Source organism: Coffea arabica, chromosome 2c, assembly GCF_036785885.1.
Source record: "Coffea arabica cultivar ET-39 chromosome 2c, Coffea Arabica ET-39 HiFi, whole genome shotgun sequence".
NCBI classification, from domain to species: Eukaryota; Viridiplantae; Streptophyta; class Magnoliopsida; order Gentianales; family Rubiaceae; genus Coffea; species Coffea arabica.
In genome coordinates this window covers 76,655,239-76,682,454 of record NC_092312.1, presented here as the reverse complement: position 1 = coordinate 76,682,454, position 27,216 = coordinate 76,655,239, and the positions used below count along the sequence as shown (strand labels likewise).

General features: G+C 38.7%; 3 protein-coding genes across 5 annotated transcripts; 1 reads left to right on the top strand and 2 right to left on the bottom strand.

The window, feature by feature from the left end:
• Window positions 1–7,754: 7,754 nt before the first annotated feature.
• Window positions 7,755–9,667, bottom strand: LOC113728194 (uncharacterized). Of its 2 annotated transcripts, none has more exons than XM_027252742.2 (4): window positions 9,256–9,667; window positions 8,737–9,003; window positions 8,366–8,525; window positions 7,755–8,164 (listed from the first exon to the last, which is right to left on the bottom strand). In XM_027252742.2, the coding sequence occupies exons 1-4, from the start codon at window positions 9,517–9,519 to the stop codon at window positions 7,986–7,988; spliced, it is 870 nt and encodes a 289-aa protein (XP_027108543.2). In that variant the 5' UTR covers window positions 9,520–9,667; the 3' UTR covers window positions 7,755–7,985. The 2 variants fall into 2 exon arrangements, with proteins under 2 accessions (XP_027108543.2, XP_027108544.2); XM_027252743.2 differs by having other exon boundaries at window positions 7,755–8,042.
• Window positions 9,668–10,219: 552 nt separating this feature from the next.
• On the bottom strand, window positions 10,220–13,452 carry LOC113728198 (ras-related protein RABA3). The gene is made up of 2 exons (XM_027252747.2): window positions 12,541–13,452; window positions 10,220–10,784 (listed from the first exon to the last, which is right to left on the bottom strand). Exons 1-2 carry the CDS (start codon window positions 12,825–12,827, stop codon window positions 10,322–10,324), a joined length of 750 nt encoding a protein of 249 aa, XP_027108548.2. The 5' UTR covers window positions 12,828–13,452; the 3' UTR covers window positions 10,220–10,321.
• A 5,635-nt stretch (window positions 13,453–19,087) lies between these two features.
• Window positions 19,088–26,821, top strand: LOC113728192 (U-box domain-containing protein 44-like). 2 transcript variants are annotated; one of them, XM_072076705.1, is made up of 5 exons: window positions 19,088–19,106; window positions 19,820–21,256; window positions 21,710–22,013; window positions 23,071–23,555; window positions 25,302–26,821. In XM_072076705.1, exons 2-5 carry the CDS (start codon window positions 20,027–20,029, stop codon window positions 26,289–26,291), a joined length of 3,009 nt encoding a protein of 1,002 aa, XP_071932806.1. In that variant the 5' UTR covers window positions 19,088–19,106; window positions 19,820–20,026; the 3' UTR covers window positions 26,292–26,821. The 2 variants fall into 2 exon arrangements, with proteins under 2 accessions (XP_071932806.1, XP_027108540.2); XM_027252739.2 differs by lacking the exon at window positions 19,088–19,106 and adding an exon at window positions 19,127–19,349.
• Window positions 26,822–27,216: the final 395 nt, after the last annotated feature.

The window sequence follows — 27,216 nt, the reverse complement described above, 5'->3', positions numbered from 1 at the left end:
CTTTTGACATGTTCCGGATGACTGGTTAAGAATGTCTGATTTTGGTATTCGTAGTATTCCCTTGTGCCATCCAGTCTCACCTCTTGCAAATATAAGAGGATAATGGAGTGTATCATAGCATCCATAGTACTGTTTTAGTATACGCTTATTTCCTGCTTTTGTGAAGATTTGGATATCTCTAATGCCGTCAGCAGTGTTATGATCATTTTCATTCCATATTGCTGCTACTTGAGATACTACAGGAAGATTGTAGACTCTTTGATCCATACCTGTATCTGATTTGAGGGAAATCTTTTAGTGTTCAGCATCATGAAGGTCCACTAAACTTCTTATGAAAGCGGAGTAAGGATTATCATGTAGAATATCCTTAAGCTGTTCCACAATACATTCTTTAAACTTGCTAGAAATTGCCATTCGATTTGCTATCTCATGCTCTGTATTATAGAAATATAACTGCAGATTTGTTGCTCTTTCACCCTCAGAAGGAACCAGTGGGTTGATGAAGTGATAAACTTGGCCTTGCACTCTAAATGTATATATACCATTATTCATTCTACTTAAATCTTTGTCATAATGAACCCCCAAGGATGTAAAGGCAAATATATTGTTGTAACTTCAGATGCACAATCGAAACTCTCTAGCTTCAGGAGTATTCGCCTTATAAAGGTGAACCAATTTATCTGGCATTTCAGTTTCTACTAAACGAATTTCACCTGCTGAACAACAAAATCTCGGTGGTTCCATATAAAATCGTTTAGCACGACAAAACATACAATCTGGAACCTTTGGCAAAACACTTGGCTCAAATGGTATTCGTTCTAATAATGGTATATTCCTTCTTCTGTGATGCACACCTATACCATATGAAATACAGGTGCTTCTAACTAATTGGAAGAATAGACAGACTGTAAAAGACCCAAAACAGGAGCACAGACAAATTTTCATGCAGGAATTTAAAGTATATAGCTACCAGTTGAATGCTATGGATTGCTAGTGGACGAGGAGCCTTCATATAGAAGAGTTGATAACAGAGGTGAAGAATAGCTCAGGGTATTTGTTTCAAAAATAATGGAAGAAATGGTGTTATCAAAAAAACACATGGTCAATTGCTGTAACAGCTATTCAATAGCATCATTTGTCGAGCTAGAATGCAGATTAGCTTATCAGAAAGATCAACGACAGGCATTTCAAAGCACATACACTTAGCTTTCAATAAAGCTAAAAGTGATACATGATTGTCAACAGGCACATCAACAAGTGTATGATTTGCTGAAGAAACAGGCACAACATCTGTGTTGCAGCTATCTTTGTTTTGATGTTCACCACTCTCTTGTATGTGCTTCTGTTTCTCTGCTACTTTTTTAGCATATCTTTCACGCTGGCGCTCATTAGCTTGTATACGATATTCATCTTCAGAGATATACTTGCGTTTTCGGCCCATATTAGAAAATGGCTCTTCAAAGGAAAAAGCATAGAGGCCATAATAGATGTGATAGCAAGTTTGTTATAGTATAAGACAGATAATAACTTCAAAGAAGAAAATTTATGGAAGGAGGAAAAATATAGAAATATTAGAGCTAAAAGAAATTGCGAATGATGATTGCATGTAAACGAAACATAAGCAAAGCCACAAAATCAGAGTAAATTATGGAGCAAAACCACACAGTCAGAGTAAACTATGCAGATAATGGATGAACATGCAAATTTTGAGTTTAAAAGAAATGCCAATACCTCCAAAGCGGTGCAACAAAAGTCCAGAATGTAAATCAGATAGAAGGCAGCTGATGCAAAAAAAAACATAAAACAAAGGAATGTCAACATTTTTGACACAAATAGAAAGCGACAATAAATAGTACAGAGCAAAAGAGTAAAAAATAGCAAAAAACGTTCTTGCCGTAAAAAAACAGAAATATAGGAAATCATAAATAACACAGGAAATTATAAGGGTTCAAGAAAAAAGAGAAACAGAAATTATGAGTAAACATATTTGCAGAAGGGAAAACTGCAAAATATTAATTCTTAAGCTAAAGTACCTTAAGGTAAAATAACTAGGAGCAGAAGTAAAAGGTGGAAAGGTATAAAAATACCATAGCAGAGAAATGGAAAAAATGTTCAACTATTCAAAAATCACAAAGAAAAGTAAGGGCGACAACTCTGAAAGCTGGTTAAAAGAGAGAAAGAAAAACATATGTATACAGAACACAATATGCATGGAAAAATTCATCACAAGCAAAAAGCATAGACACAGAAAAAAGTGAGACAAAGGAGAGATAAATTAAGATCGTAACTCACCAGTAACAGAAAGGAAGACAAAAAGCAAGAGGCAAATAAAGCAAAAGCACATAAGATTTGTATAGTTTATACAAAAGACAGAAGATATAGAAGATAAAAAGAAAAGCAATGAGATTAATGGAGAAATTTCACATCAACGAGGAGTACAGATGAGATAAGATGGCTCAAATGTCTAATGTAATAAGAATGAAAGATTAGCTGGAGATAGCTGTCTATCCATGCAAAATACACGCGGCATGCATGCAATATATATAACATTAATGACGTTTATGCAAGAAGAGTGGAGTTGCTAAGAAACAGAGTGGAACACAAACAGAAGAGGCACACAGATAGCTCAAAAAACAAATTGAAACCGATAAACTACAGAGCGCAATATGGATAATGGAGAAACCTGACACTAACATCTAATGCAGATGAAACAAGATGGCTCAAATCTCAAACTGAATAACACTGAAAGATAAGCTCAATGCAGCTGATTATCCAAGCAAAATACACGCGGCATGCATGCACTATATGCTGGCAATGACATCTATACAAAGAACTGCTTCAGTTCATAGATGCTCAAAACCAGAGTAAAAATGGCGGCAGGCAAATATGTGCATAAATGGATTTTGCTTGAAGACAATGGTTATCTTGCGAGGAACAGAATGATGAGAAACATATGCTGCCCTCAAAGCATGAAAAAAACCACGATGTCCAAAATGCATGTATAAATAACAGGATACCCAGGACAAAAGGACAAAATAGTCTAAAAGAAAATCAACAAGGGGAAATGAATCGAAGGAAAATAGTACCCAAAGAAGCTTGCAGCTCAAAAAAGACAATAAAGGGGAAAAATGTGAACCAAATTACAAAATAGCCGACACAGATCACTATTCATCGACCTTCCACGGTTTATGTAGTGTAGGATAGGATATATATATATATATATGAGCAAATTACTTAGGTAGTTATTGAACTTTTCGAATGTTAAGATTTGATTACTCAACTGTTAATGATATGTTTTTAAGTTGGCTTGATTTTGTAATAGTGTGGCAAAATTTGGGCCACACTCTACAAGATCAGGTGTTGCAAAATTTGGGCCGCTGAATCTACGCTACCCAAGTGTTTGCCCAAAACACCGTGTAATGACTTCAATTTCTCAAAACGGGCCGCAAACAGAAGGACCAAACCCAAGAAAGAAGAAAACGTGGAATCACTTTTTTCGGTTTATACCTTCTGAAATCAAAAAGGTACTCCTATTAATTAACGAGAAAAGAAAGCATAGATTTAATTGCCAGATCCAATCCAATCCAATCCTTAAAAAAAAAATTGCCTGATCCAAAAAGAAAAGAGAAGAAGCAAGTAAAACGGGGAGATGAAATTGTTCGTTGATAATGGAATCAAGAAGATGCACGCTCAAAGTTTTCAAATACAACATTATGACTGACCGGAAGAGGTTGCAGAAAAGTGCAACAATTATTAGCGAGCCAGGCCCCAGCCGCTTTAAGATTTAAAATACCACGAATCATGCAACCAAATATAAATACGCATAACTTCCTATGCTCCCTTGATCATTCAGGCACTGTGCCTAGACTAGTCAAGATGAACATTATAATGGCCGGCGTCCTGCTGGTGGTGGCGGCCATTGCCCTTCCTAGACACCGAGAGATGGACTCCAGGATCACGGTTGCCGTAGGTGCAGTTGTAGACAATGGAATTGTTGACTCCCTGGACGTTACTGTTCACAAAGGCGTCCACTGGGGGCGGTGGAGCTGCCACTAATTTGCTCCTTCCCATTTCGCCTCTTCCATTCTTTATCCCACCGTCATCAGAATGCCTGCCGTCCTCCTCCTCCTTCTCATGGCTTCCCAATTTCTGGCCATTTTTACCCCAAAAATGTTGCCCAGAATCGTACTTCTTGCGGGAAGCTCCTGGGCTCAATTCCATAACAGCTCCTTTGTTGTCACCTGCAAGTGTTACGACTCTCATGCCAAGCTCTGGTGAAGAAACAGCTGATTTATTATTATGATTCTTTTTGTCCTTGTAAGTCGTCATTGCTCCTTTGTCTTTCTTAACTTGTCTCTCTTTCCCCCCGGAGGAGGGGGAGGACGACGACTTTGTGGGATCAATCTTTGGCGCCTTTTCATGATTGGTATCATCTTGCGTTAGCACTGTTTTCTGCACAGCTTCTGGGGGTATTGGTTCCAGATCATAATCATGACTGGTTGCGTCAGCCCTGAGTTGAGGCGGAGGCAGTGTTAGTGGAGATGGAGGATGAGATGAAGGTTTCACAATGGTGGATTGAGCGTGATTAGGAGGAGGTGTACTGCTTTTCACCCTCGGGCTGGGTGCAGCACGAGGTCTTGCGGCGGTGGCTGCAACTGGAGAAGGTGGTGGAGGGACTGGTGCTGCAGTGGGAGGGCCTGAATAGAGCAATGTTTTTGGAGCAGGAGAGGCTGGCAATGCTATTGTTGAAGAGGGCGGTGATGGGGGTTTAGTTTTTGGGGATGCTGATAAAGATGGAGAGGATACAACTGGACGTGCAGCCGAAGACGTTTCCGCTGATGCAGTTTTGATTATTGGAGATGCTAATGGCGACGAAGATCCAGGTTTAGGAGGGGGTGCATCAGGCGACCTAGTTATGGAGGGGGTAGGGGATTTTGGAGGCGTGGGGGAGGGGCTTGGAGCCGGAGGTGTTGGTTGTGGTCGTGGCGATGGTGGAGGTGCTCTAGTACTGGAGATCTGAGGGGAGCTTGGGGTTGTAGGGGTTACAGAAGGGGGTGAAGCAACAGGCAAATTCGGTGGAGCAGGTGGCAGAGGCCGAGGCAGAGCTACAGGGGGCCTGAAGGGTGAAATAGGAGGTGGGGCTTGCAGTGAAGGTGTTGGAGCAGGGGGACGTGCAAGAGGCGGTGGTGGTGCAGGTGCAGGTGGAGGTGCTGGGCGCATTATGTTAGCCAAACGGAACCATGGCCGAGGCTGCTGTTGGGTAGACATTTTGGTCTCTACCTGAAATAAAAATGAATCAGGCGGGGCGGTAGGAGTAGGATGCTAGGAAGGAAGGAAGGAAGGAGCAGTATAGTAAGCACTACGTATTCTGGTCGGGAGTACTATTCGAGTGTCAGCCTGCCTTGCATGCTTGATAATACTACTCACTACCAAAGGAATTAATGAATTGGGTGAACACGAGGAGTTAAAAGTTCTGATGCACACTCATTTATTTATACTGATGTTCAGCAACTAGCAATTTGTGAAGCGGCGGGTAAAGCGAGACAAATCAACAAGCATGCATCAATGCGGTGATCCATCGTCAGGGTGGGAAGACAGGAAGAAAGGCATCTGATGCAGCTAGCTGGGGGACTCCGGAGGGATCACCATTCACCAAAAAGAATTAAAGAACCAAGCCTTGCAAGAAAAGGCAACGTCGCTTTTGGGCCCATGACGGTCTCAGTCTGATTAGCAGATATTCGGCTCCCTTCTAAGATCACGTTGAAGCTTCAAGCAAATAAACATTTTCGAAACCTTTGTAACGTTGAAGTAAAGGTGTAAATTTGTATAAGAAGAAAGTAAAGTCCGTCCAGCATCTGTCTCCTCGGGATTAAGCTGTTGTCTGCAGCAACTTGTGCTGCTATTTGCGGCTCATGCGCACCACCAACTGCTGCAAAAACAGTGGTGCGGTGCATATCTGGATGCAGTTCCAGCGCCAGTGCCAGTGCCAGTGCCAGTGCGCTGCTGCTGGCGGACGAATATTTAAGTACTTAAACCGATTACTTTCATGACTTTGCTTTGCATATTGCGCCGTATTATCTTTTGAGTTTCCTAGCGAGCACAAAAAGGGACTATTAAGGAAACGCATTGAGAAGGTGCTTTTTTTTTTTTTTTTGGCATTGAGATTCCTAAACGCCTTTCCCGGACCATTGAACCACAATTCTGTCTCTATCTTTGACTTTGCTTGTTGAGAATGTATGGTGCGATGCCAATTGCCATGCAATCTTCTTCCTTTTTCCTTCGGCTTGGTCCCATTTCTGGGCTTTTCGAGATGCCCCTCAGAGGGATTCCTCTACCATCCCATCATCTCTACCTTCCTGAAGGGACTAGTACTTTTGCCTTTTTAATGCAGCCATCTCTTTTTGTTTCTGTCGTCTCATTTGGCAATGGTATCACGAATTATTGATTAGTAACTGAATGAAATTTGATTTATTTGTTATGCCGACGTGCTTTCTTCCCTTGTCAGTTTCTTTGATGCCCTCCTAGTCCTAGCCAGCCATTAGCCAATGCAAGGCCAAGAATATTGTACGACTGAAGAGGCTAACCTCTTGAAGTCAGATGCTCTGTTCAGCCCTTCCGCACCATTCTTTTACCTGAGAAGGCAACCGTTGTAAAAATTGCATACAGGACATTTCATAAATCAAGTTTATTTAGCAAGAGAATATCATCGAAATACTAACCCTTTTCCTCGTTATTACCGTATCTTTTACAAATCCGTGTGAAGGATGGATTGGGTTCAGCTCTTTACAGCCTAAAACTCTTTTTGTTTCTTTTCTTTTTAATTATGGACCTAGTACAATAGGTGCAGAAATTCTTGTTCAAACTTCCAAGCCCCCATGTCCTCACCTCGCTCCCTACCCTTCCAATCTTATTTACTTTTCTCCTGATCTTATTGATAAAACAAAAATCACTTGTGCATCACCATTAGCTGGTAAGGTGGATTGACTGCAAATTCAAACAGCACATGCAATTTAAATCCTCATTCAACCAACCATTCTACGCTGTCCTACAATCTTCTTGTACATATATGCATACTATCAGTACTACTCGATGAGAAATGTGTATGGAGAGCAAGCCTTGTTGTTCAGCTCTCAGATACTTCAATTTGTAGACCATCTATTGCGGCCTGCAAACACTAAAACTACGGAGGGCACAGTTCCTTTTTCATTCTAGGAGGAAGGAGCTGTCAGACTGGTTGATTATAGTAGTATTAACAGCTTTCGGTTTTATCTTATACCGTTTCATTCCAAAGCCAAATTCTAACAACCTGAATCGCATCACGTCAGAATTTCTTGTATCATAGGTATTAGTTGTTGTAATACCTCCTGTCCTCCTCCTTTTGTACTTTGATAGTAGGGGTTTGTATGCTCAACCGCAACATCAAGCGCAAATCCGTTGCTGCTAAAACAATAGGATAGAGTTGCGATCAGATGGGGATTAATCATTGCCTTGCCAAGTCAGCTCCAGTTTCTCAGCATAGCTTGATTAACATGGAGATTAATCACCCATCTGTCTAACATTCTCGGGTTCACAAAACTTTCCAGAGAATATGAGGTTGCGATCAGATGATAACTACAAAATCATACCAGCTTTCTTTTGATAACATGTATTCCAATAAAGGAAACAGCAAGTGAGTCAAACTGGATGAGAGTTGGAGGACTCCACCAGTCGATAAGAGAGCAAGACTAGTTCAATCAAACAGTTGGAGCTTGAGATGACAAACTGATTGCTTGATTTACACTATGCATCCAGTTCAAAGGATGACACTTACTGAGAAGCAAAATCCCAACTCGAAGCATTCATTTTTACAGACCGAATCATATACTACTAGAAGACTTCACTCCTAATAACGTCAACATACCTGAATTGGAATAACATTAGATTATATGGGCATATAAGTTGTGATACTAGATGGTGCTAGATATAACTCAGCAAGACCAAATAGTTCAAGGCCAGTTGGTGAACTCAACCGCTCTGAAGAGAATGTCAATTCCAGTGGGAATCTGCCAAATGAAGAGGATAACATTTAGGGAGTTGAGCGCAATATGAAGATTTCTGGCAGTTTCGTTCCCTTTCTGCATTGCAGGTACAAGGGATGCAGCTGCCGCCCATAGCACAGTTATCCCTATTGCAAGACAAAATCAAAACCCAAAGAGCTCAACTCTTGCAGCAGGAAACTTTTGAGCAAGTGCCCAGAAATGAAAAAAAAAAAAAAAAAAAGGGTAAAGAGTGAAAGAATATGTTTTATCTGCACGAAAGCGCAAAGTTGAAGCTTTTTTTTTTTTGGGCAATTTACACCAAGTAGAAGATCGGTCACCGTTTTTACCTGCCCCTGCAAATAAATGGGGTCCCGGAAATAGCTTTCCAGTCCGAAACCAGGTGTTGACTGCTCCAAAAACCGACCCAAACACCCCAAATCCGAGTAGAAGGGAACCAGCATCGTAGTGCTTATCCCTGTATTGGCCTTTAATCAACTGCTTCCTTTCCTGAATTCAGAAAATGAACATTAATTAATACTATTTCCAATGACAAGCGAGTTGGCCCTTTGGTCGGTAGTCGTATCGCATATACTATAAGATTTGTGGTTTAGTAATCATACGATGACTAAATTGTGTGCGTGTGTGTGTTTCTTTAAAAAAAAATAAATAAATAAAGAGAAGAAAGGGTTGGTGGGAGGCAGAAGTGTTTTTGATGGACCTCGGTGAGTTGCTGAATTTGGAGCTCAACAGGGGACGGCTGCGGGGGTTGAGGAGGAGGGGTGCCAGCCGGGGAGACTGGAACCTGCTGCACCTGCTTCTTGAGCTCGTTAATCTCAGTTTGTATGGTGCGGACTCGGCGCCATTGCCAGCCAAGATAACCGGCGTATAAGGTGTAAAGAAACAAACTAGCCATGACAAGGGGATGAACGAGAGCCATTGTCCTGCCTTCAAGAAGTCCAAAGTTCCCGTCAACTGCAACTGCATCCTGCAGTTCAATTCTCATCAAAGTCAGTTCAAGAAATGCTACCAAATTTGAAATTAATTACTACTGCAACAATTGTACTCCCTCCACTAGTATGCAGGTAAGCAGTAAACTCCTTCATTGTTTTTTTTTTTTTTTTTTTTTTTGGTGGTTTAAATCCATAAAAAATAAAAGAAACGAATAAACTGATTGTAGCGCCGCCAATTCCTATAGCCAAATGAAATCTGAAAGTTGTTTTAAATTGCGCTTACATGCCTTGGGGTCAAGAAAGAAAGGGAATGCAAGTGGGAGGAGAGGAAGGGCAGCTGATTTTAAAGTAGAAATAACAGTTTGATGCAGGAGTTTTTGCGGGGAATGTTGTTGTTGTTGAGAGAGCTGTGATGTTGTATTAGTAGTAGAAGTAGTGGTAATTGGGTCGGTGGCTGTGAGGGTGAATCTCAAGGAGGATGATGGTCGGTGGTGGTGGTTTGGTGCAGGAGGAAGCAGAGGGAGTTGAAGGAAGCAGAGTGTGGCTGCCATTCCCCAACGCCGGCCGGCCCCCAAATGCTGCTATTTGCCAGAGACCACTTCAATGCTAGAGCAGGAGACAAGAACGCAGAGGAGAAAGGATCCGTTCCGGAAGGAAGTGAGCGATCCACAGCACGACAGCACCACCATCATCCATATCCAGAGATAAGCCACTACTCTTTTGCTATTGGCTGCCCAGCCAGACCCCCGCAGTTTGGTTGTAGCAGGCCCGCTCCTTTGGGTTTTCCCGGGGATTTGGGCCGATTTCTTGTCCTTATCGTATGGGTGTGAATTTGATTTGGATGAATGACATGACATCTAAGAGACAGTCAAATGAACGATAATGACTCTGCAAAGCAATTTGTATCATGACATTAACTTTCCAGTCATGTTGCAAGGAGTTGAATAACGACTTGGCGGCCCATTTCATTCCAGTCATGTATGTATTAGGACCGACCGATAGCAATTAATGGCCCAAATTGGTCTATATCAAATTTGACTTGAACAAGATGATGGCAAAATTTAAGTACGTCCTCAATTGCAGCAAGCAAGCAGAGCAACTAAGTATGAATATCAGCTTTGTTCTGATCATAATTAATTATATGCGAGGTTCTAATTTTAATGGAGATCTCTTGACAGGCGGCTCGGCTGCAAGTGCAACGGAACACTTGAATACTCAACTACAGAAAGAACACTTGAAACGATCGAGCAATGCATCAAATGATCTCTCCTTTTCCCTCCAATATTCCCTTGTGAAGTAGTAGCAGTAGTAGAATCAATATACGGACAGTTAAGTACAGCAACATGAAATTATTTAGCAAGAACAAGAGGACGATTTCTTCATCTCACTGACTTCAAATTCTGCACTAGAAATGACATCAATTTTCAATCCCTTGAAGGAACCTTGGTCGGTGGCATTGGCCCAGATTCCACCGGCGCCGCGGCTATCCAAACACTTCTTGGACACCGCGTTGTGTATCTCCTCGAGGAGCTTAAAGAACGCAGCGTCCACATTGTCACCGTTAAGTGCTGATGTCTCAAAGAATAACAGGCCCTGGTTTTCTGCAAACTCCAAGGCGTCCTCCGCCGGCACGGTCCTCAAGTCCACGAGATCAGCTTTGTTTCCGACCAGCACGATGACGATGGAGTTATCTGCATGAGCCCTCAGTTCCTCCACCCATCTGGCTACATGATCAAATGACTGCCTTTTGGTAATGTCGTACACCAACATGGCCCCCAGCGCACCTCTGTAGTATGCACTCGTCACAGCTCGGTACCTGCAGTGTTGTGTAAATACTTACTATTGATTCAACTTCCTTCCCCGCTATTTAATTTACTTTATACTATGTTAATCTCTGGCTGCACTCGTTTCTTGTTCAACTTCCATGAAAGCAGTATCCTCCGCACAAGTTATATACGTTGTTGATGGTTGATAAATGAGAGCGAAACCACCATAATTAATTGCCAATTGCAAAGCACTGTCATCTCATGTAGTACTAGTAGTTGATTTTATAAAAATGGTTGTTGAAAGCATATAAGACTTCTCATAAGTAATAACTTCGTTAAGAAAGCAACCTAAATAATCAATTGCACGGGCCTTTAAAAGAAAAAGGAAGCTGCAATCACATTAATCCACAAGCAACCTAGGACTTGTTTTGATTGATTTTCTAGCTTTTCTGAAGCAACTTAGAGCATAATGCTCGTGGAATTAAACTAATAGTCACTATAGTTTAAGGGGGTAAAACGATAATAACAATATAGTGGTATTATAAGAGAGAACGATATTTTTGTCCAAAATTTGTCAAACTGAGTTGATTTAACTATGGACGATAAAGTGACTAGTAAATTGAAAGGGGCACTGGTATTATAGTTTGAGTGGGTAAATTGATAATAACATGGTGATTTAATAAGGGGGTAAAGTGATAATAATCCATCAAACTATAGGCTTTGAATGGCTTTCCATATTCCAACGTCTGGCATTCTTTTTGTTGCGTCAACAAAATAGCAGCTTTGATTGTTTGTTTTTCAGTAAAGAGGATATTATCAGATTATTTTTCTTCGTTTGGTAAAAGTTAAATTTTTATTGACATTGGAAATTGGGATGAAGTAAAAATCTCTTGAGACAAATATGCAATCCATTGCATAATTTTCTTGTTTTCTTAGTTGGGAGTGGAAATTGGGATAAAAGTATGCATTTCTCTAGAGAGCTTCAAACATTTATTGTACAGCAAAATGATTGAGGTTTGAGAGGGGGGGGGGGGAGGAATAAAATAGCGTTCTCACGAGATTTAAAGTAAAGAAACAAACGCTCGAAATAAATATTTGATTTCACTACTACGCACGCTAGCTAGGATGTGGGATGAGATGCATGGCGAGCAATAATGGAGGCCAACCAATTTATGTACAGCCGTGGAGTCAATAATGTTGCCGAGTTAGGTGAAGGAGGAATTGGGATTTTTGTACAGAAAGCTTCTGTGATTAGTTGGATTCATAGTTCTCATTTTGGGACCCAACTTTCGCTGGATTTATTTTAGTCGATTCACGCATTCATATATGTGCACATGTATAAGCTTGCTATATTACTTACTACCCACCACAGCATATGATACTATATACAATTTTCCAGGGACATCACCAGCCATGATTTTGAATCCACAAGGAAGAAAACTACTACTCAGTAACCAAATCTTAATAAAAATATACTAACAGAGAAAAAAATATGCTCTGTAACATATAGTATATATACTATATGTTTCTCCAGAAGGAAAAAAAAATGAATTGAACATACAAGTACCTAAGTCAGATTATAGTTTTAAGTAAGTGGGTGTGTCATGTGTGTGTGGCAATTTTTAGCTGTGCAATTAATTCAATACCCCGAATATGAAACGAAGCTTCAAAAGATGTAATCGGAAAAGTATAGGGATATTAACAAATTACTACTGGCATAAACTTGAAGTGATGATAATAGAAACAGAGAGATGAGAGAGGACTGTTAATTGCATTACATGTGGAGGGTAGGTAGTGATGGGGTACCTTTCTTGGCCAGCAGTATCCCAGATCTGGGCCTTGACGACTTTGGAGTTGATGTTGACAGTCCTGGTCTGGAACTCGACTCCAATGGTGGATTTGGAATCGAAGCAGAACTCATTCTTGGTAAACCTGGACAGTATCTGAGACTTGCCCACCGCAGAGTCTCCGATCACCACCACCTTGAACACATAGTCTACCTTTTCATTGATCTGATCTCCAACATTGTCGTCCTTCTTCACATGATCATGGCCACCCCTGCTACCTTCCGTGCCATTCTTCACCTCTTCCATTTTTCCCAGTTCACCTCTGCCGAACAGGACTCAACTGCAGTGGCTGGCAACTACTAATCAAGAGAGAGCTGGTGGACAAAATTAAGCTAGCTTCTGATCGAGTATTATATATATATATATATATATATATATATATATATATATATATATATATATATATATTTATATCCGGAGTACCGTCTACTCGCTGGTCTTTTTTGCAGCGACTGCTAGGTGCTACCTACAATTATCTGAGCTTGGACGACAAGTACTGAGCCTGGGCACTACTGATCTCCGATCCTGGAGGAGGAGGGGGTCAAGCTAGAACAAGTGAAGGTGAAGAAAGCTCTTTTATGATAGAAGACAATGAGCAAACTGACTTGAGAGTGAGTTTGGTAAGTTTCCATCATTATTATTAGTTGGAAAATGCACGTACGTACCCAACCCACAAATAGCATGTGGGAGGAGGAGGATCAGAAGATAAATGATTGTCGTGATGCTGCTGTTTCTGTGTATCTATCTAATAATAATAGAACTCCCAAAACTTCCTATTGATCAGTGCCCGGTGGCATATGCATAGTAGTATTAGTACTAGGCTACTACTCTCCTTACTCTTATGGAGGGAATTAATTAAAAGTTGGGACAAAGCATAAAGCAATGCATGGCCAAAGAGAAGAAGTACTGCAACGCTACAACTGCCTTTAAGTCCTTGACTAGGGGCATATCCATGCCCTACGAGGCTGAAAGGTCGATTCGCCGTTACTTTGTGTATGGTAGGGAGCCCTGCCTTAATTCCAGGCGAAATGCAAGGGAAAAATGATCATACCATAAAAGGACTCGCTCACACTAGATGTTATCATTCATGGGGCTGTGCCCCCAAACATGTTCATGCTCATCTCATCTTTATCATTATTAAAGTTTTAAAAAAAAGGAAGGAAGGAAGAAAGAAAGAGAGGTTGGTCGTCCACCAAGACCAGACATGGGACAACCTCAGATGGACCCCCTTCTACTAATCTTTCCTTAAAGGGAGCCCTCTGGGATTGTTTTCTCGGGGTCCATCTTTATGCTACTCCATCTGCTTACAAACGACGTTGGAGGGAAAATCAAATACTCCAGTAGTAATGGCCAGTCAAAACGATCTGGTGATATTTATGCCTTTTTAGATTCATAAGCATTTGTTACAGATCTCATCGCAAGTCTCTTTGATTAAGAGAAGATATAATATTATTAAAACATTCGTCATGGCTGCTTGAAATTATTTTCTTGAAAGTCACTGTTTCACAAAATGTGCTGAGACGGCCAGCAACCTTTGCACGCCTGCACGGCAAGAACCGAGAAAAGCATGCATTGTAGCACCAGGGAAACCTAACAAGATTCGTTTCCCTTTGACATTTTGCCGTCTGTGAATAAATTTCAACAAATCGGATTCAGTAGGAATTTGAACTCCCTTATCACATTCTCAGGCTGCAATTCCTTTAGTCACAACCCCATCTAAATCCGTGTTACCATTCTTCTGAAGAACTATATACTAATATCCTTCTTCCCTTCAATCTCTCTGTCTCGATCTCTGGTTGTAACAACTAACAAGAAGAGCTTTTTGTTTCTGTCACCCCCTCTGTTTCTGATTAAAATGATTAATTGAGCCCTCGGTTGGTGCTCGGAGACGCTTTCAGTCCCATACCCTGGTAAGAGGTGCCAGGTACGTAGGCTCCTCCCATAGCCCCTTTACCTGTCTTCCAAATGAACCTAAAACTGGTCTAGCACTGTTGCCCTAGCTAAGACTATTTTGGTGAGAAGATCACACTGCCTTCCTTTTCACCCAAATTTAAATTCTGTGATCGTTCTATAATGGATGTCCTCCATCCCCGCAGCTCACAAGATGTGTCATCCTCAAGTCTTGGATGTGATCATTTTGCAAATATCTTCAGATCATCTGGACGAGTAATCCTTCCTCTTTGCTTTCTCAGTAAGTAAGGGCTACTCGAAACAGCGCCGGGTGGAGACTGGAGAAGAAGGTGTTACTGCTAGGCTTATAGAAAAGTTCTGTTCTTGTACGATTTTCTTCGTAATCCATGACATAATTAATAGTGGTAGACTTTGTTGTCTAATCCCAGGGCTGGGGAACAGAATATATATATATTTTTTTAAAATATTAGATTATATTTATTTTTCAATAAAGTTATTAATTTTTTACAAATTATGTGTGGAAAAAAATCAAAACCATTGAAACTGGACTAGAGCTGCAAACGAATCGAGCCGCTCGCGCTTGACTCGAGTCGAAATCGAGCTCGAACTCGAGTTCAAAATATTAAACCCGTTAGACTCGCAAGCTCGAGTATATATTTATATATATATATATATATATATATATATAATTTTAAGTATATATATATTTTATATTTTTTAATTTTAATAATAAAATTACATATATATCCTTAATATTTTATTATTTATTAAGAAAAATATTATTTTATTTTATTTTTTAAAAAATAAAATAATTATTTTTTATTTTTTTTGAGCTTGAACTCGAGTTTGAAATTGTCAACTCGTCGATTTCGAACACGAGTTCGAGTTCAATGAAATTATGTCGAGACTCGGTTCGATTAGGCCAAAACTCGATTCGACTCGACTCGTTTGCAACCTTAAGCTGGACGCAGGGAACAGAATTTTGTGGGTATACGAGTATGACCGTTGTTGTGGCTTTCTGCCTTGGTAAAACGCGGTTGGACGCTGTTATTAGCAGTTCGTTTGGACTTTGGACGTGATCAACTGATCATGGTAGGGTGACTTTGGGGTGCTGACTGATGAGAGGGGTATTTTTCTGGGCAAAAACTTGAATAGATCTAGTCTTATAGATCATGTGATCCAAATTTTATCATACTACCAGTTCATGAATTGGCGAGATGATGCGGCAAAATTTGGACTACTAGCGGGTCTACTCAAGTATTTGCCATTTTCCTGTTTTTGCAGTGTTTAAGAGCCGAAAAGTATGTGCCCAGTAACCAATGAGCTTTTGCTGGGCTGTGTGCTAAGAAATTCACGGTTTGATAGCATTAAACAGGGGAGATAATTGCACTTTTGCTCCAAATGTTTAGAACATGAATGCTTTTAGTTCCTAAAGCTTTAAAGAAAGTAAATGTAGTCTCAAATATTTTAATCTCTAAGCACATTTAGTCCTATTTATTGACACCTGCTGGAATCTTGTTTAGTGTTTAGTCCAGAAGTGTAAAAATTCGGTCGACTAAAAAAAAAGTAAGTTAAGGACTAAGGCTCCGTTTGATAACACTGAACCTGAATTCTGAATTCTGAATACTGAAATAATTAATTTGCTGAATTTTAAGCACTGAAAAGAGATATATGAATGTCTGAATCTTAATGATGAATCTATTTATACTGTTTGATAAATATTCATAACTTAATGCTTAATAAGCTAAATTGTACAATTTTACCCTTCTATCTTTTAATCCAAAAAGGAAATAAAACTTATGATTTAATTAACTTAAAATTGTTAGGTATGAAAATGACAATGATTGTGAAGAGCAATGTATACAATGACAATGTTTTTTTGTGTGGAAAAATGGTATGGTTTCATCGTTTTGAGAATGAGAAAACGAGCTTTTAATACTCCAAAAGCACGTTCAATTACATTTCTCAATCTTGCATGTGCTTGGTTAAAGCGTTCTCCTTTTGATCTTGGACGAGAAGCATTTCGAAAATCAGACAACCAATATCTAATATTTCGATATGGTGTCATAAAGTTACGTGTGTGGATAAGCTACATCACATAAATAATATTTATCTGCACAAAAAAAATATATATCAAAATATAAATGTTTGTGGATGAAAATTACTGCAAAAAAATACTATTGTTAAAAAAAATTTTAAATAGAGAATATCAGGTTGTTTTGTTTAATTAGATAAGGATTTTGAATAGGGAATATTAGGTTGTTTGATTAGATAAGAATTTTGAATGTAATTAACAAACAGGGATATATTTGGTAGATAAGATAAAGTAGTTGAAGTAAATCTCGTGATTCTTATCAAATTAAGCATTCAGCTACGATTCTTGTGCTGAAAAAAATACATACAAATTCAGCACCACTTAATAAGTTCAGCAGGTGAATTTTTATTTATCAAACACCCATAACATCTGAATGTCTGAATGAATTCAGTTTCAACACTTTTTTATGTTATCAAACAGGCACTAATTACTCTCATAACTAGCATATGAGTAGTTAGTCATCTTTTATTACAGTTTAAGGCTAGCAATATTTTATTAATTTTTATTAATAAAATATTGTTATCATAAAATTTAATAAAAATATTTTTTTAATTTTTTATACTCTAGACACTGTGCAACTTGTGATTGGAAATTTTGGCGATGAACATTGAAATTCAATCAAAACTTAGGTTAATTCGTCAAATATAACTTGAAATGATCATGTAAATGGTACTCCAATTGAATTACATCTCTCAAAAATATAGAGTTTGAAAAGTGTATTAAATTATTTCAACTTTATATTATTGCATATAAATAAAAGGGATTTAATTTCAAAAACGGAAAAAATATTTAAAATTGAATGCGATTTATTACAAAGATAAAGATTATTATTGCTGCCAAATGCACTGTACATTCTTCTCTTTCACTTTTGCTCATTAATAAATTAATATTTAATGATATTTTAAATTATCTTAAAATATTTAGCACCAGTTAAACCTGTGTAACCCAACTGGAATTGTCACCAACCATAATATACATTTTTCCTATCTATTTTATTTTATTTATGCGTTAATACTTGTTTTTTATTACAACAAATTTTTTTCCCTTTATTAACCAAAGAAATGCATTAAGATGCTCTTTATAATATATTTACACATGACACTCAACTCATAAACAATCTTTCAAATTTTGTTACCTTGAATACTTTAGGGTGGCAGGCCTTACTGGTGTTTACATTGATAAGTTATCCTTCACAGCTCTCTCAAAGTCTCAAACCTACCCAAACCTCACCTGCATTTTCCAGTATCACTGGTTTAACCCCTTTTATTGGTAAATATACCGTCAGTCTAACCAAGAGGACTTTACTTTCGTGACCTAAAACTTTCTTTTAGTAGTTTTAAGATCAAATTTTTTTTAAAAAAAAACTTTATAAAAGAAGCAAAACAAAGCAGTACTAATCCATAATTCGTCATTTTTGCTCTTAAAACTTTTTCACTGGAACCAACTTAGTCCGTAATAATTTTGTTCACTATTGCAGTCCTTCCAGTTTTATTTACTGTCCAATCAAATCCTTTTGTGGCGGGGCTACCCATTTCGATCTTTCCGTCACAAAAATTAGGGGTATTATATATGGCACCGGAAAAAAATTAATAATATAAAAATAATGAACGAAGTTGGGGAGAAAAATCAAAGCTTCATTAAAATGGGGTGAAAATAAAAATTAACAATTTTTCGGACATCCCTGCAACAATGCTTCTTCTTCCATTTGATCTCTATTTAAGGCCAGTGGGCTAGCCGGAATTGAGAAGTTAAGAAGTGTTGGACACGGATTCGGATTTGGGAGAGATGCCCTTTTGGGTTTAATTTAATCCATCAAGACGTCCTGCTCCGAATGTAGCTTTGCGGACTGATTCTTCTATCAAAAGACGAAGAACGGACCAAGTCTTGTTGCGCTTTTTTGGCTTTGATGGTAGAAGAAAGCAGCGTGGCCGATTTCTGTCCTTAAAGGTCTGTAACTTTGTTGGTACGCTGTGAATTTGCAAGGATATAAAAATATATTTTTGAAAGTGATCAATGAAAAATTATTTTATAAATTGTGACGGACGCTTTAAACACTTTCCCTATTCTTTTTCTACACTATAGTTTTAAGCGCTTATCTGCCAGAATACCCTTAATTGGTGTTGGAAAGGAGATACAATGTGGCGACGGATGCCTACATTGAAACAGAAGATATAATTGGATTGAAATGTTTTGAAATAAAATAATTTGTTTCATAAATTCTAATCACCTTTTTATCTTTCCAATCACTTTTTAATTTCACATATATCACATAACAAAAAATATTACAGTAATTATCTCAAATAAATCATCCAAATAAACTCCTATCCAAACAAACTCTGATAATACAAAATCATTAAGGGTGAAATTAATTTTAATGCAAAAGTTCAAGGACCAAATTGGCAAATTTCTCACAGAAGAATTTGCAATTACTATCACTTGGAAGACTTCGGTAACGTTTTTTCTATGCGAACCCATGCTAGAATAGACTGCCTGGAGGCCGGAGTATAGAGAGTTTCAGAGTAAGTATTGTGTATTTAATGCGGTCTTTGCGTTACAATCTCAAGTCTGGTCCTGCCTCCCAGCAAATGAAAAGAAAAGGAAGTCGAGGTTCTCTCCTTTGTTAGAGTTGGAAATTGGAGCACCACTTTCTACTCTTTTATATACCAAGCCTTGCTTCCTACTAGTTTCAGGAACAAATATACGCATATCCCATAAAAAAAAAAAAAAAAAAAAAAAAACTTCCAGCGGGCATTCTTTTTCATGTATGTACTTTCTTGTAACCTTGTTTCATGCAGATAATTGCTGGAGTTTTTGAGTACTAGCCGTGGAATTCTTGTTTAGGAGTTTCAAAGATCTGATCTTTCAGCCCTTAATAGCAAATGTTATCTTGTTAAGCCGTTTACTTCTGTTGACTATTTCTGCCGTGTGCTTACTCTGTTTTGCTTTGCTTGGTCCTTTATGTTTCTGCCTCTTGAGTAAATGCTTATTTTTCTGAATTTGCTTTCTTTTTGTACTTTTTTGATGGCCTGTTGTAGCTTTGTAATCTTTATTAGATGTTGTTGAATTCTCTTTCGTGGAGAGAGAGAGAGAGAGAGACAAGTGCAAAAAAGGTTTTGAATTTGGCTGCACATAGAAATGGTCCTCTGTTTTCTCATCTGCAACGTAAACATGCATGTTACTGCATAAACAAATGCTATTTGTCTGATGGGCGTTTCTGAAAACTGGAATATAGGTTCTCCTAACAAAAAGAGTTGGGAATCGAGCTTTTAGATTCAGCTATCGACCAACTGGATGTAGTATGATGGTTTCCTCGAAACTTTGATTCTGAAGGGTGTTTAGCTGGTTGAAGGATGGTTCTTAATGCCATAACTATTACTCCATTTAGTTTTATTGGTTCAATCCAAATTTTGATTCTTGAGGGTCTTTAGTTTTTCTAAAGATGGTTCTTGATGCCATATCGTGTCCTCCTTTTGGTTCATTTGCTGACCTCCTATCTCAGACCATAGAGGGCATCATCGAGGTAGTACGCACATCCAGAAATGTTCTCATTGAGAAGAAGAGTTTTGCTGAACTTTCATCTTACTTAGATCGGTTAATTCCCCTCCTTAAGGAGTTGAATCAGAAGGATGCCAGAGATTCTGAAGCATTGAAAAATTTGATTGAGGTTCTTAACCATGAGACAAAGCGTGCACAGGAACTGATTACCGAGTGCAGCGAAAAAAACAAATTTTATCTCCTAATGAACTGCCGTTTGATAGCTAAGAGGATGCAAAATATTACTAGGGAGATAGGCCAAGCATTGTGCTGCATTCCCTTGGCCTCTCTTGATATCTCATCAGGAATTGAGGCAGAGATTACTCAACTAGTCAACAGTATGCATGCTGCAGAGTTTAGGGCTGCCGTAGTTGAAGAACAGATTTTGGAGAGAATTGAGTTGGGTATACAGGAAAGGAATGTGGACCGCTCATATGCCAATAATTTATTGGTTTCCATAGCAGAGGCCATTGGAATTTCAACAGAACAAGCTGTATTGAAGAAGGAATTTGAGGAATTTAAAAAGGAGATAGAAAATGAAAGGTTGAGGAAAGATCATGCTGAAGCCATGCAGATGGAACAAATAATTGCTCTATTAGAAAGGGCAGATGCTGCAAGTACTCGTGAGGACAAAGAAAAGAAGTACTTCACAATAAGGAAATCCTTAGCTAGTCATCCATTTGAACCTCTCGAGGCATTTTGTTGCCCAATTACAAAAGAAGTAATGAAAGATCCGGTAGAGACTCCTTCTGGACATACATTTGAGAGGAGTGCAATAGAGAAGTGGTTGGCTGAAAAAAATTTCTGTCCCCTAACCTCAACTCCTTTAGACACCTCAATGTTGCGGCCTAACAAAACTTTGAGACAGTCCATTGAGGAATGGAGAGATAGAAATACCATGATCACTATAGCCTCTATGAAATCAAGACTGTCATCAGAAGAGGAAGGTGAGGTGCTTGATTGCCTGCAAGAGCTAAAGGAACTCTGTGAAAAAAGAGAAATACATCGGGAATGGGTTGTACTGGAGGACCATATACCAATGCTTGTTAACCTTCTCAGTGCAAAAAGTCGAGAGATCATAAGTCGTTCTCTTCTCGTCCTTCATATCCTGGCAAAGGATAGTGATGAATGTAAGGTACTTTTTACTCTCTTTCTCATGAATCTGAATATCTGATGATGTTTTAGGATCCTTACCTAGAAAATAGAACATTCATTTGTCTCTTCCAGTAGAGCATAGGTGTACTATTGTATCACTTGACTTCTTTATAATATTGTATAGCTGTTTTAGCTCCTAAGAATTTGACCTGGACAGCCCATACTTGCTATTAGGAAACTCCTGTGCAACTCTGTATTGAAATGAATTTGTTATTAAACTAATAGTGGTTAGGATGTGCACTTAAATTTATCAAACTTATTGTGAGATACAGCCTTGCACTCCGTAGTCAATATCATGACTTTGCATCAGTGATGTCTGTATTTTACTGGCTGGAATAATGTGTTTCTGTTTCAAAAACGCCCAATCAACGAGCTCTAGGTTGAATATATTGTACAGAACGTTATACATGGATTCCAATGGAATGTTATGCAGGAAAGTATAGTTAAAGTTGACAATGCAATGGAATCTATTGTTCGCTCCCTTGGACGTCGTATTGGGGTAGGGAAGTTGGCCGTGGGATTACTACTAGAACTGGCAAAGAGTGAGTCAATACGTGACTGCATTGGAGAGGTGCAGGGCTGCATATTTTATTTGGTGAATCTGACAAGAAGTGATGACAATCAAGCTTCCAGAGATGCAAGGGATGTGTTAAAAAATCTGTCATTCTCTGATGACAATGTTATACAAATGGTCAAGGCTAATTATTTCAAGTATCTGCTGCAACGTCTCTCTTCAGGTTCTTCTTTCACATAAGATCAGTCATTTTATGTTTGAAATTTTCTACAGCTATAGGACTGCTAGATATTTGTTCTGCTATTATTTGCAGTCACCGTGACGTTGCTTTTGCACAATTAGCAACTTTTTGACAAGTGAATATAGTCCAGATAACTAAAAGCAAGAGTAGCTTCAGCTTCTAAATACTATTGTCATGAATCCTGAACCTTTACTGCGGTAGCCTTGTGTTTATGATCAACCTCATTTACAGCAGATTATTAACTAGGAAATATAGAAAATTGTATCCTTCTGTCCAATGCAAAGGTCGTCTTCACCTGAGAGTTTAAAGAGTTAATCTGCCAGATTTGCCATTCTCTCAGCAGCAGGCAGACAATATTTGGTAATTTCAAAATCACAATTTGCAAGATATGTGCAAAAATACCAGAAGAGCAGGATTAGATCTTTAAAATAAAAATACCAGCAAAAATAATCAATTTAATTCATCCCGCGATAAAATGGATTGACGCTAGGAAGAAGACACAATGAAGAATATTTATTTTATTACTTCATGCATACTTCAAAATTGAGAAGAAATACAGTACACTAAGAGGGAATAGTACCCCTGTGTTCACAACCTTAGCTCTATGTCTAGTTCTAAAGTCCAGTTAATTTGCTTAAGATGGATAAACAGTCAGCTGTTACTCTTGGGCCTTTTGAGCTGTTTAGTGAGTCCTTGTTTATGTTAACATTACCCTAGGTAGGTTCTGGTTCTTGAATTAAAGTTGTTCGTGTAGCTTAAATGTTGACAATTGGTACATGTAGAACTGTAAGTTAATAATGTCTATGGATGTGGAACCAACAATTTTGGCACATAATAAGGAGGTCATGCAGAAATATTAGCATGTGATCTTTGCCTGTCTTCTTTGTAACGCATGAAGCCCTTTCTTTGGGGGTTATGTGGTCATTATCTCCAATAGTGTAGGTACTAAGAGAAGTCTCATATATTGTAGTTATAGCAATTATCACTGACTTGAGATCGCAAACTCAAACATCCTCCCCACCCTGACCCCCCTCTACAGGATCAGATGATGTCAAGATGAGAATGGCAAAAACTCTTGGAGAGATGGAGTTTACTGATCATAACAAATCATCTCTGTTTGAGGAAGGTGTTCTGGATTCGCTACTTAACTTGGTTTCGCATGGTAATCTTGAAATGAAAATGGTAGCCGTTAAAGCCATTTTGAACCTCTCGAGCTTAACAAAGAATGGCCAGGAGATGATAAGACAAGGTGCAGTACGTCCACTGCTTGATATTCTTTATTGTCACACATCCCAACAAAACTTGTGTGAACTTGTAGCTGAAACTATCGTGCATCTTGCTCTATCAACTATACGTCAAGATTCTTCAGAAATGGAGCTTTCCTTATTGGAATCCAAGGATACCCGCCAATTGTTTTCCTTGATTAACTTGACATGGCCTGCTGTACAACAGAGACTTCTCCAGGCCTTTTACACCATTTGCCAGTCTCCATCGGCAACTACAGTCCAGGAACTGCTGAACGAGGTATTTAGTTTGAGTGAAAGAATATCTCATTCTTTTTTTTTTTTTGTGTGGATTATCTACGTGAAAATGCACTTTCTTGTAAAGGAAAAAGCAAGTTTGCTCTCAAAATACTTTCACTGCATTCTCAGACTACTAAAAGACTTTAATGACAACATCGTAAGTCAGAATCTATGTTTAGTGAATAGTTTTTAAACTTGCTTGTTAAAGTGGATAGTTTTCAAAGCTCTATACTTGGACAACACTCACTAGTCTTGATAAAAACTGGCATTTATTTCCCCAGAATAGTATATCATCAGTTACATGAGAAATGAGCATTTGTAGACTGATTAATGAATGAAATATTTACAATTTGCTTGACGCGTTCTTAAATAAGATTTTGGAGAACAACTGCAGATAGTGTTAGATGCATTACAGTAAGTAGCAAAAGACATAGCTTGGGCATGTTTAACTGTTGTGTTTCTGATTGTATAATTTGCACTCACCAGATTTGGTGTGGTTTAGAGGGCTTAGCTTGAGTTTTAGGACACAGTATAGTATAAAATTGATCTATTCCTTCCAAGGAAATGAATTCCCTAAACACTAGAGTGCTTGGCAGATTTATGGGAGTTACATTGGAGGATGAGAATGATATCAAAATGTTTATGCATATGTCGTACTACTAACTTGATACATTTAGTTATGGTGTATCATGTCTTTTCGTGATGAGACACAGGTTCTCTTTTCAGGTATTCATATAGACATGTCTTTTGGTGAATTGATATATCTATGGATTTAATTTGCACCACCACCAAGTGCTTTTTTATGAGAAATTCTGTTCTTTCTTTGCGGTTTTGAAATGGTATGTCTACTGATCAAAAGTTGTACGTTTAGGTGTCTTTTATCGACATCTTCCAGTAAAGATACTTCAATTAAAGACATAAGAATACGTAGGAATTGCTTCATATAAAAGACACGAGCAAACATACACTATAACATTCTTTACTTTGAAAAATCTTCCCTCATGAAATTTCTCTGTAAGCTCATGTGTAAAATGTGATTTCGCTGATTTATAGTTTCTAAATACTTGGCAATGATCTTTTAAAGAAACTGACACACATAACCTCCGAAGTCTGACTTTTGATGAGTGAACCCATGCACAAGGTTTTTATTTTTTGCTTTGATGATCAAGGAATAACCTGCATAAAAAAATCTTTCCTGTATATTCTTTCGATTGCCCTCTTGAGAAGCAAAAATTTTTGGCACTCCAAACTTCTGGATACTTGATATTGGATGACTCTGCATTCTGTTTCTGTGATCCCATTGGCTTCATGCTATGTTTGTTGTCATGCACTATTACTCACAGTTACTATTAGCTATTAGTAACAACATTGGGTAATTTCTGCGTCTACTTTTAAGTGCAGAAGATTTAATGTATTTCATTACAGTAACAGCTACAAACATCATTTTATGGATGGTGGGTTTGAGCCTTTGAAATCCTAGAACCTCGTTAAGTTTCTAGAAGGATTAATTCATTATCCAACCAGAGTTAACACTTGTCATCCCACTTCTCCTCGTCCTTCTCTTGCAGAAGTTAGTTTTAATAAGTTTGCATGTGATGATACCTGGGAAGAAGAGTCTTGTTACTTCTTGATCAACTGGTGTGGACTGGAGTTTCAATATTTTTATTTCTATACAGTCAATGGAGATTTGGACTTGTGATAGACTTCCAATCCTATATATGCTAATATTTCTCTTAATAATTTTCAGTGCTGTGCTGTGCAAATACTTGTTCAATTGTGTGATAATCATGAAGTGCGGGTGAATGCGGTTAAGCTATTATGTTGCCTGATCGAAAAATGTAATGAAGCTACAATTACTGAGCACGTGGGGCAGAAGACAGTTCAAACCTTGCTTAGAATCATTGAGGATTCTGAGAATGAAGAAGAAGTTGCTTCTGCATTGGGTATTATAGCTAACCTTCCCATGTCTACCCCGGTGTCTAATTGGCTGTTGGAGGGAGATGGTCTTCGTATAATGTTAAGATTCCTTCGTAGCAAAAAGCCAAATGGTCCCTGCAAGGATCAATTAATAGAGAATGCTGTGGGAGCCTTGTGTCATTTCACTGTTCCAGCAAATAGGACGTCACAGCAGAAAGCAGCTGAAGCTGATGTCATTCCGCTGTTGGTACAGTTGCTGGAGTCAGGAACCAGCTTGACAAAAAGACGAGCTGCCATTTCTCTTTCACAACTTTCTGAGAGCTCTAGTGATCTATGTCGGCCAATCCCAAAGCATCGCATGTGTTGGTGCTTCCCAGCTTTGCCAGAGGCAGGCTGCCCTGTTCATCGGGGAATATGTGCTGTAAGAACCTCATTTTGCCTTTTGGAGGCTGGTGCGGTGGGCCTTTTGGTGAAGGTTCTTGGGGAGCCAGATCCTGGAGCATGTGAAGCTTCCTTGGATGCTCTACTTACGTTGGTTGAAGGTGATGGGCTACATGGTGGTAGTAAGGTGCTGGATGAAGAGAGAGCCATACCCTCTATGATAAAATTACTGGGGAGTTCTTCTCCCAGATTGCAAGAAAAAATTCTCACTTCTTTGGAAAAGATTTTTCAAGTGCCGGAGATCAAACAGAAGCATGGGCCCTCGGCTCAGATGCCTTTAGTTGATTTGACCCAAAGGGGGAGTACCCAAATAAAGCCTTTGGCAGGCAGGATACTAGCTCAACTGAATGTGCTACACGAACAGCCCTCTTATTTCTAGCAGGAGCATAACCTACTTATCCTGATGAGTACAAAGGGTTTAGGAAATCAATCATCCCTAGCAAATTGCTCCATAATCAGGCAGAGGTTTCTGAAGTTGGTAGCAGGTCGGGCCACCACTCGTCATCTCTAGATAAAGATGGCCTTTTTTCCAATTAGCAATAAGCGAGAGCAGCCATGGTTTGTTACGTTGGTTACCGCCATTTAATCAGGCACAGAGAGTTGACGGGCATCTTATGTTTGATTTTTAGTGTAAGCTAAGGCGGCTTTTCAGTCGTGGATGTATGCCGGCTATATATAACCGCTGACCTGAATATCTCTTTCATGGCATCACAAGATATGAGTTGGGTCTAGTTTAACAGCTACCTCTGCTTGTTCTGTGCTTGAATTGTAAATGGAGAAAGTTCCCAAATTCCTGGAGGCCTTGAAGGAGATACTAGTAGTCATTTGTCAAGCTGGGGATTTTGGAAAATCTTGCCAACATTCTTTTACAATTGATCAAGTGCGTACGTGATTCTGTTGTGTGGTGTATAGGTAACCGGTTAGTAGTTTAAAGAATACACTTCCTTCTTGTAGATTTTCGCAGAACCTGATAAAAAGGATACGTTTTATACTAGTGGAGACATGCCCAAAGACAAAAAAACAAATAGCAGTTGAAGTACCTGTGCTTTGATCATAAAGGAATAACGCCTGGCCTGCATACAAAACTCTTTCCCATTTTTTCTATCCGGTGCCCTCTTGGGCTGGTTTCAGAGATTGCTTACGTTTAGGGAGGAAAAAAAGAAGAAGAAGAAGAAGAAGAAAAAGGCAAAAAGGGCGCTCCTTTTATCGAACAGAATAGCAGCAAAAAGAAAATAACTTACAAGTAGAAGCTGTAAAGCCCAGCGCTCCAAAAGCCAGCAGATACTTGTAAACTTTATAACCTC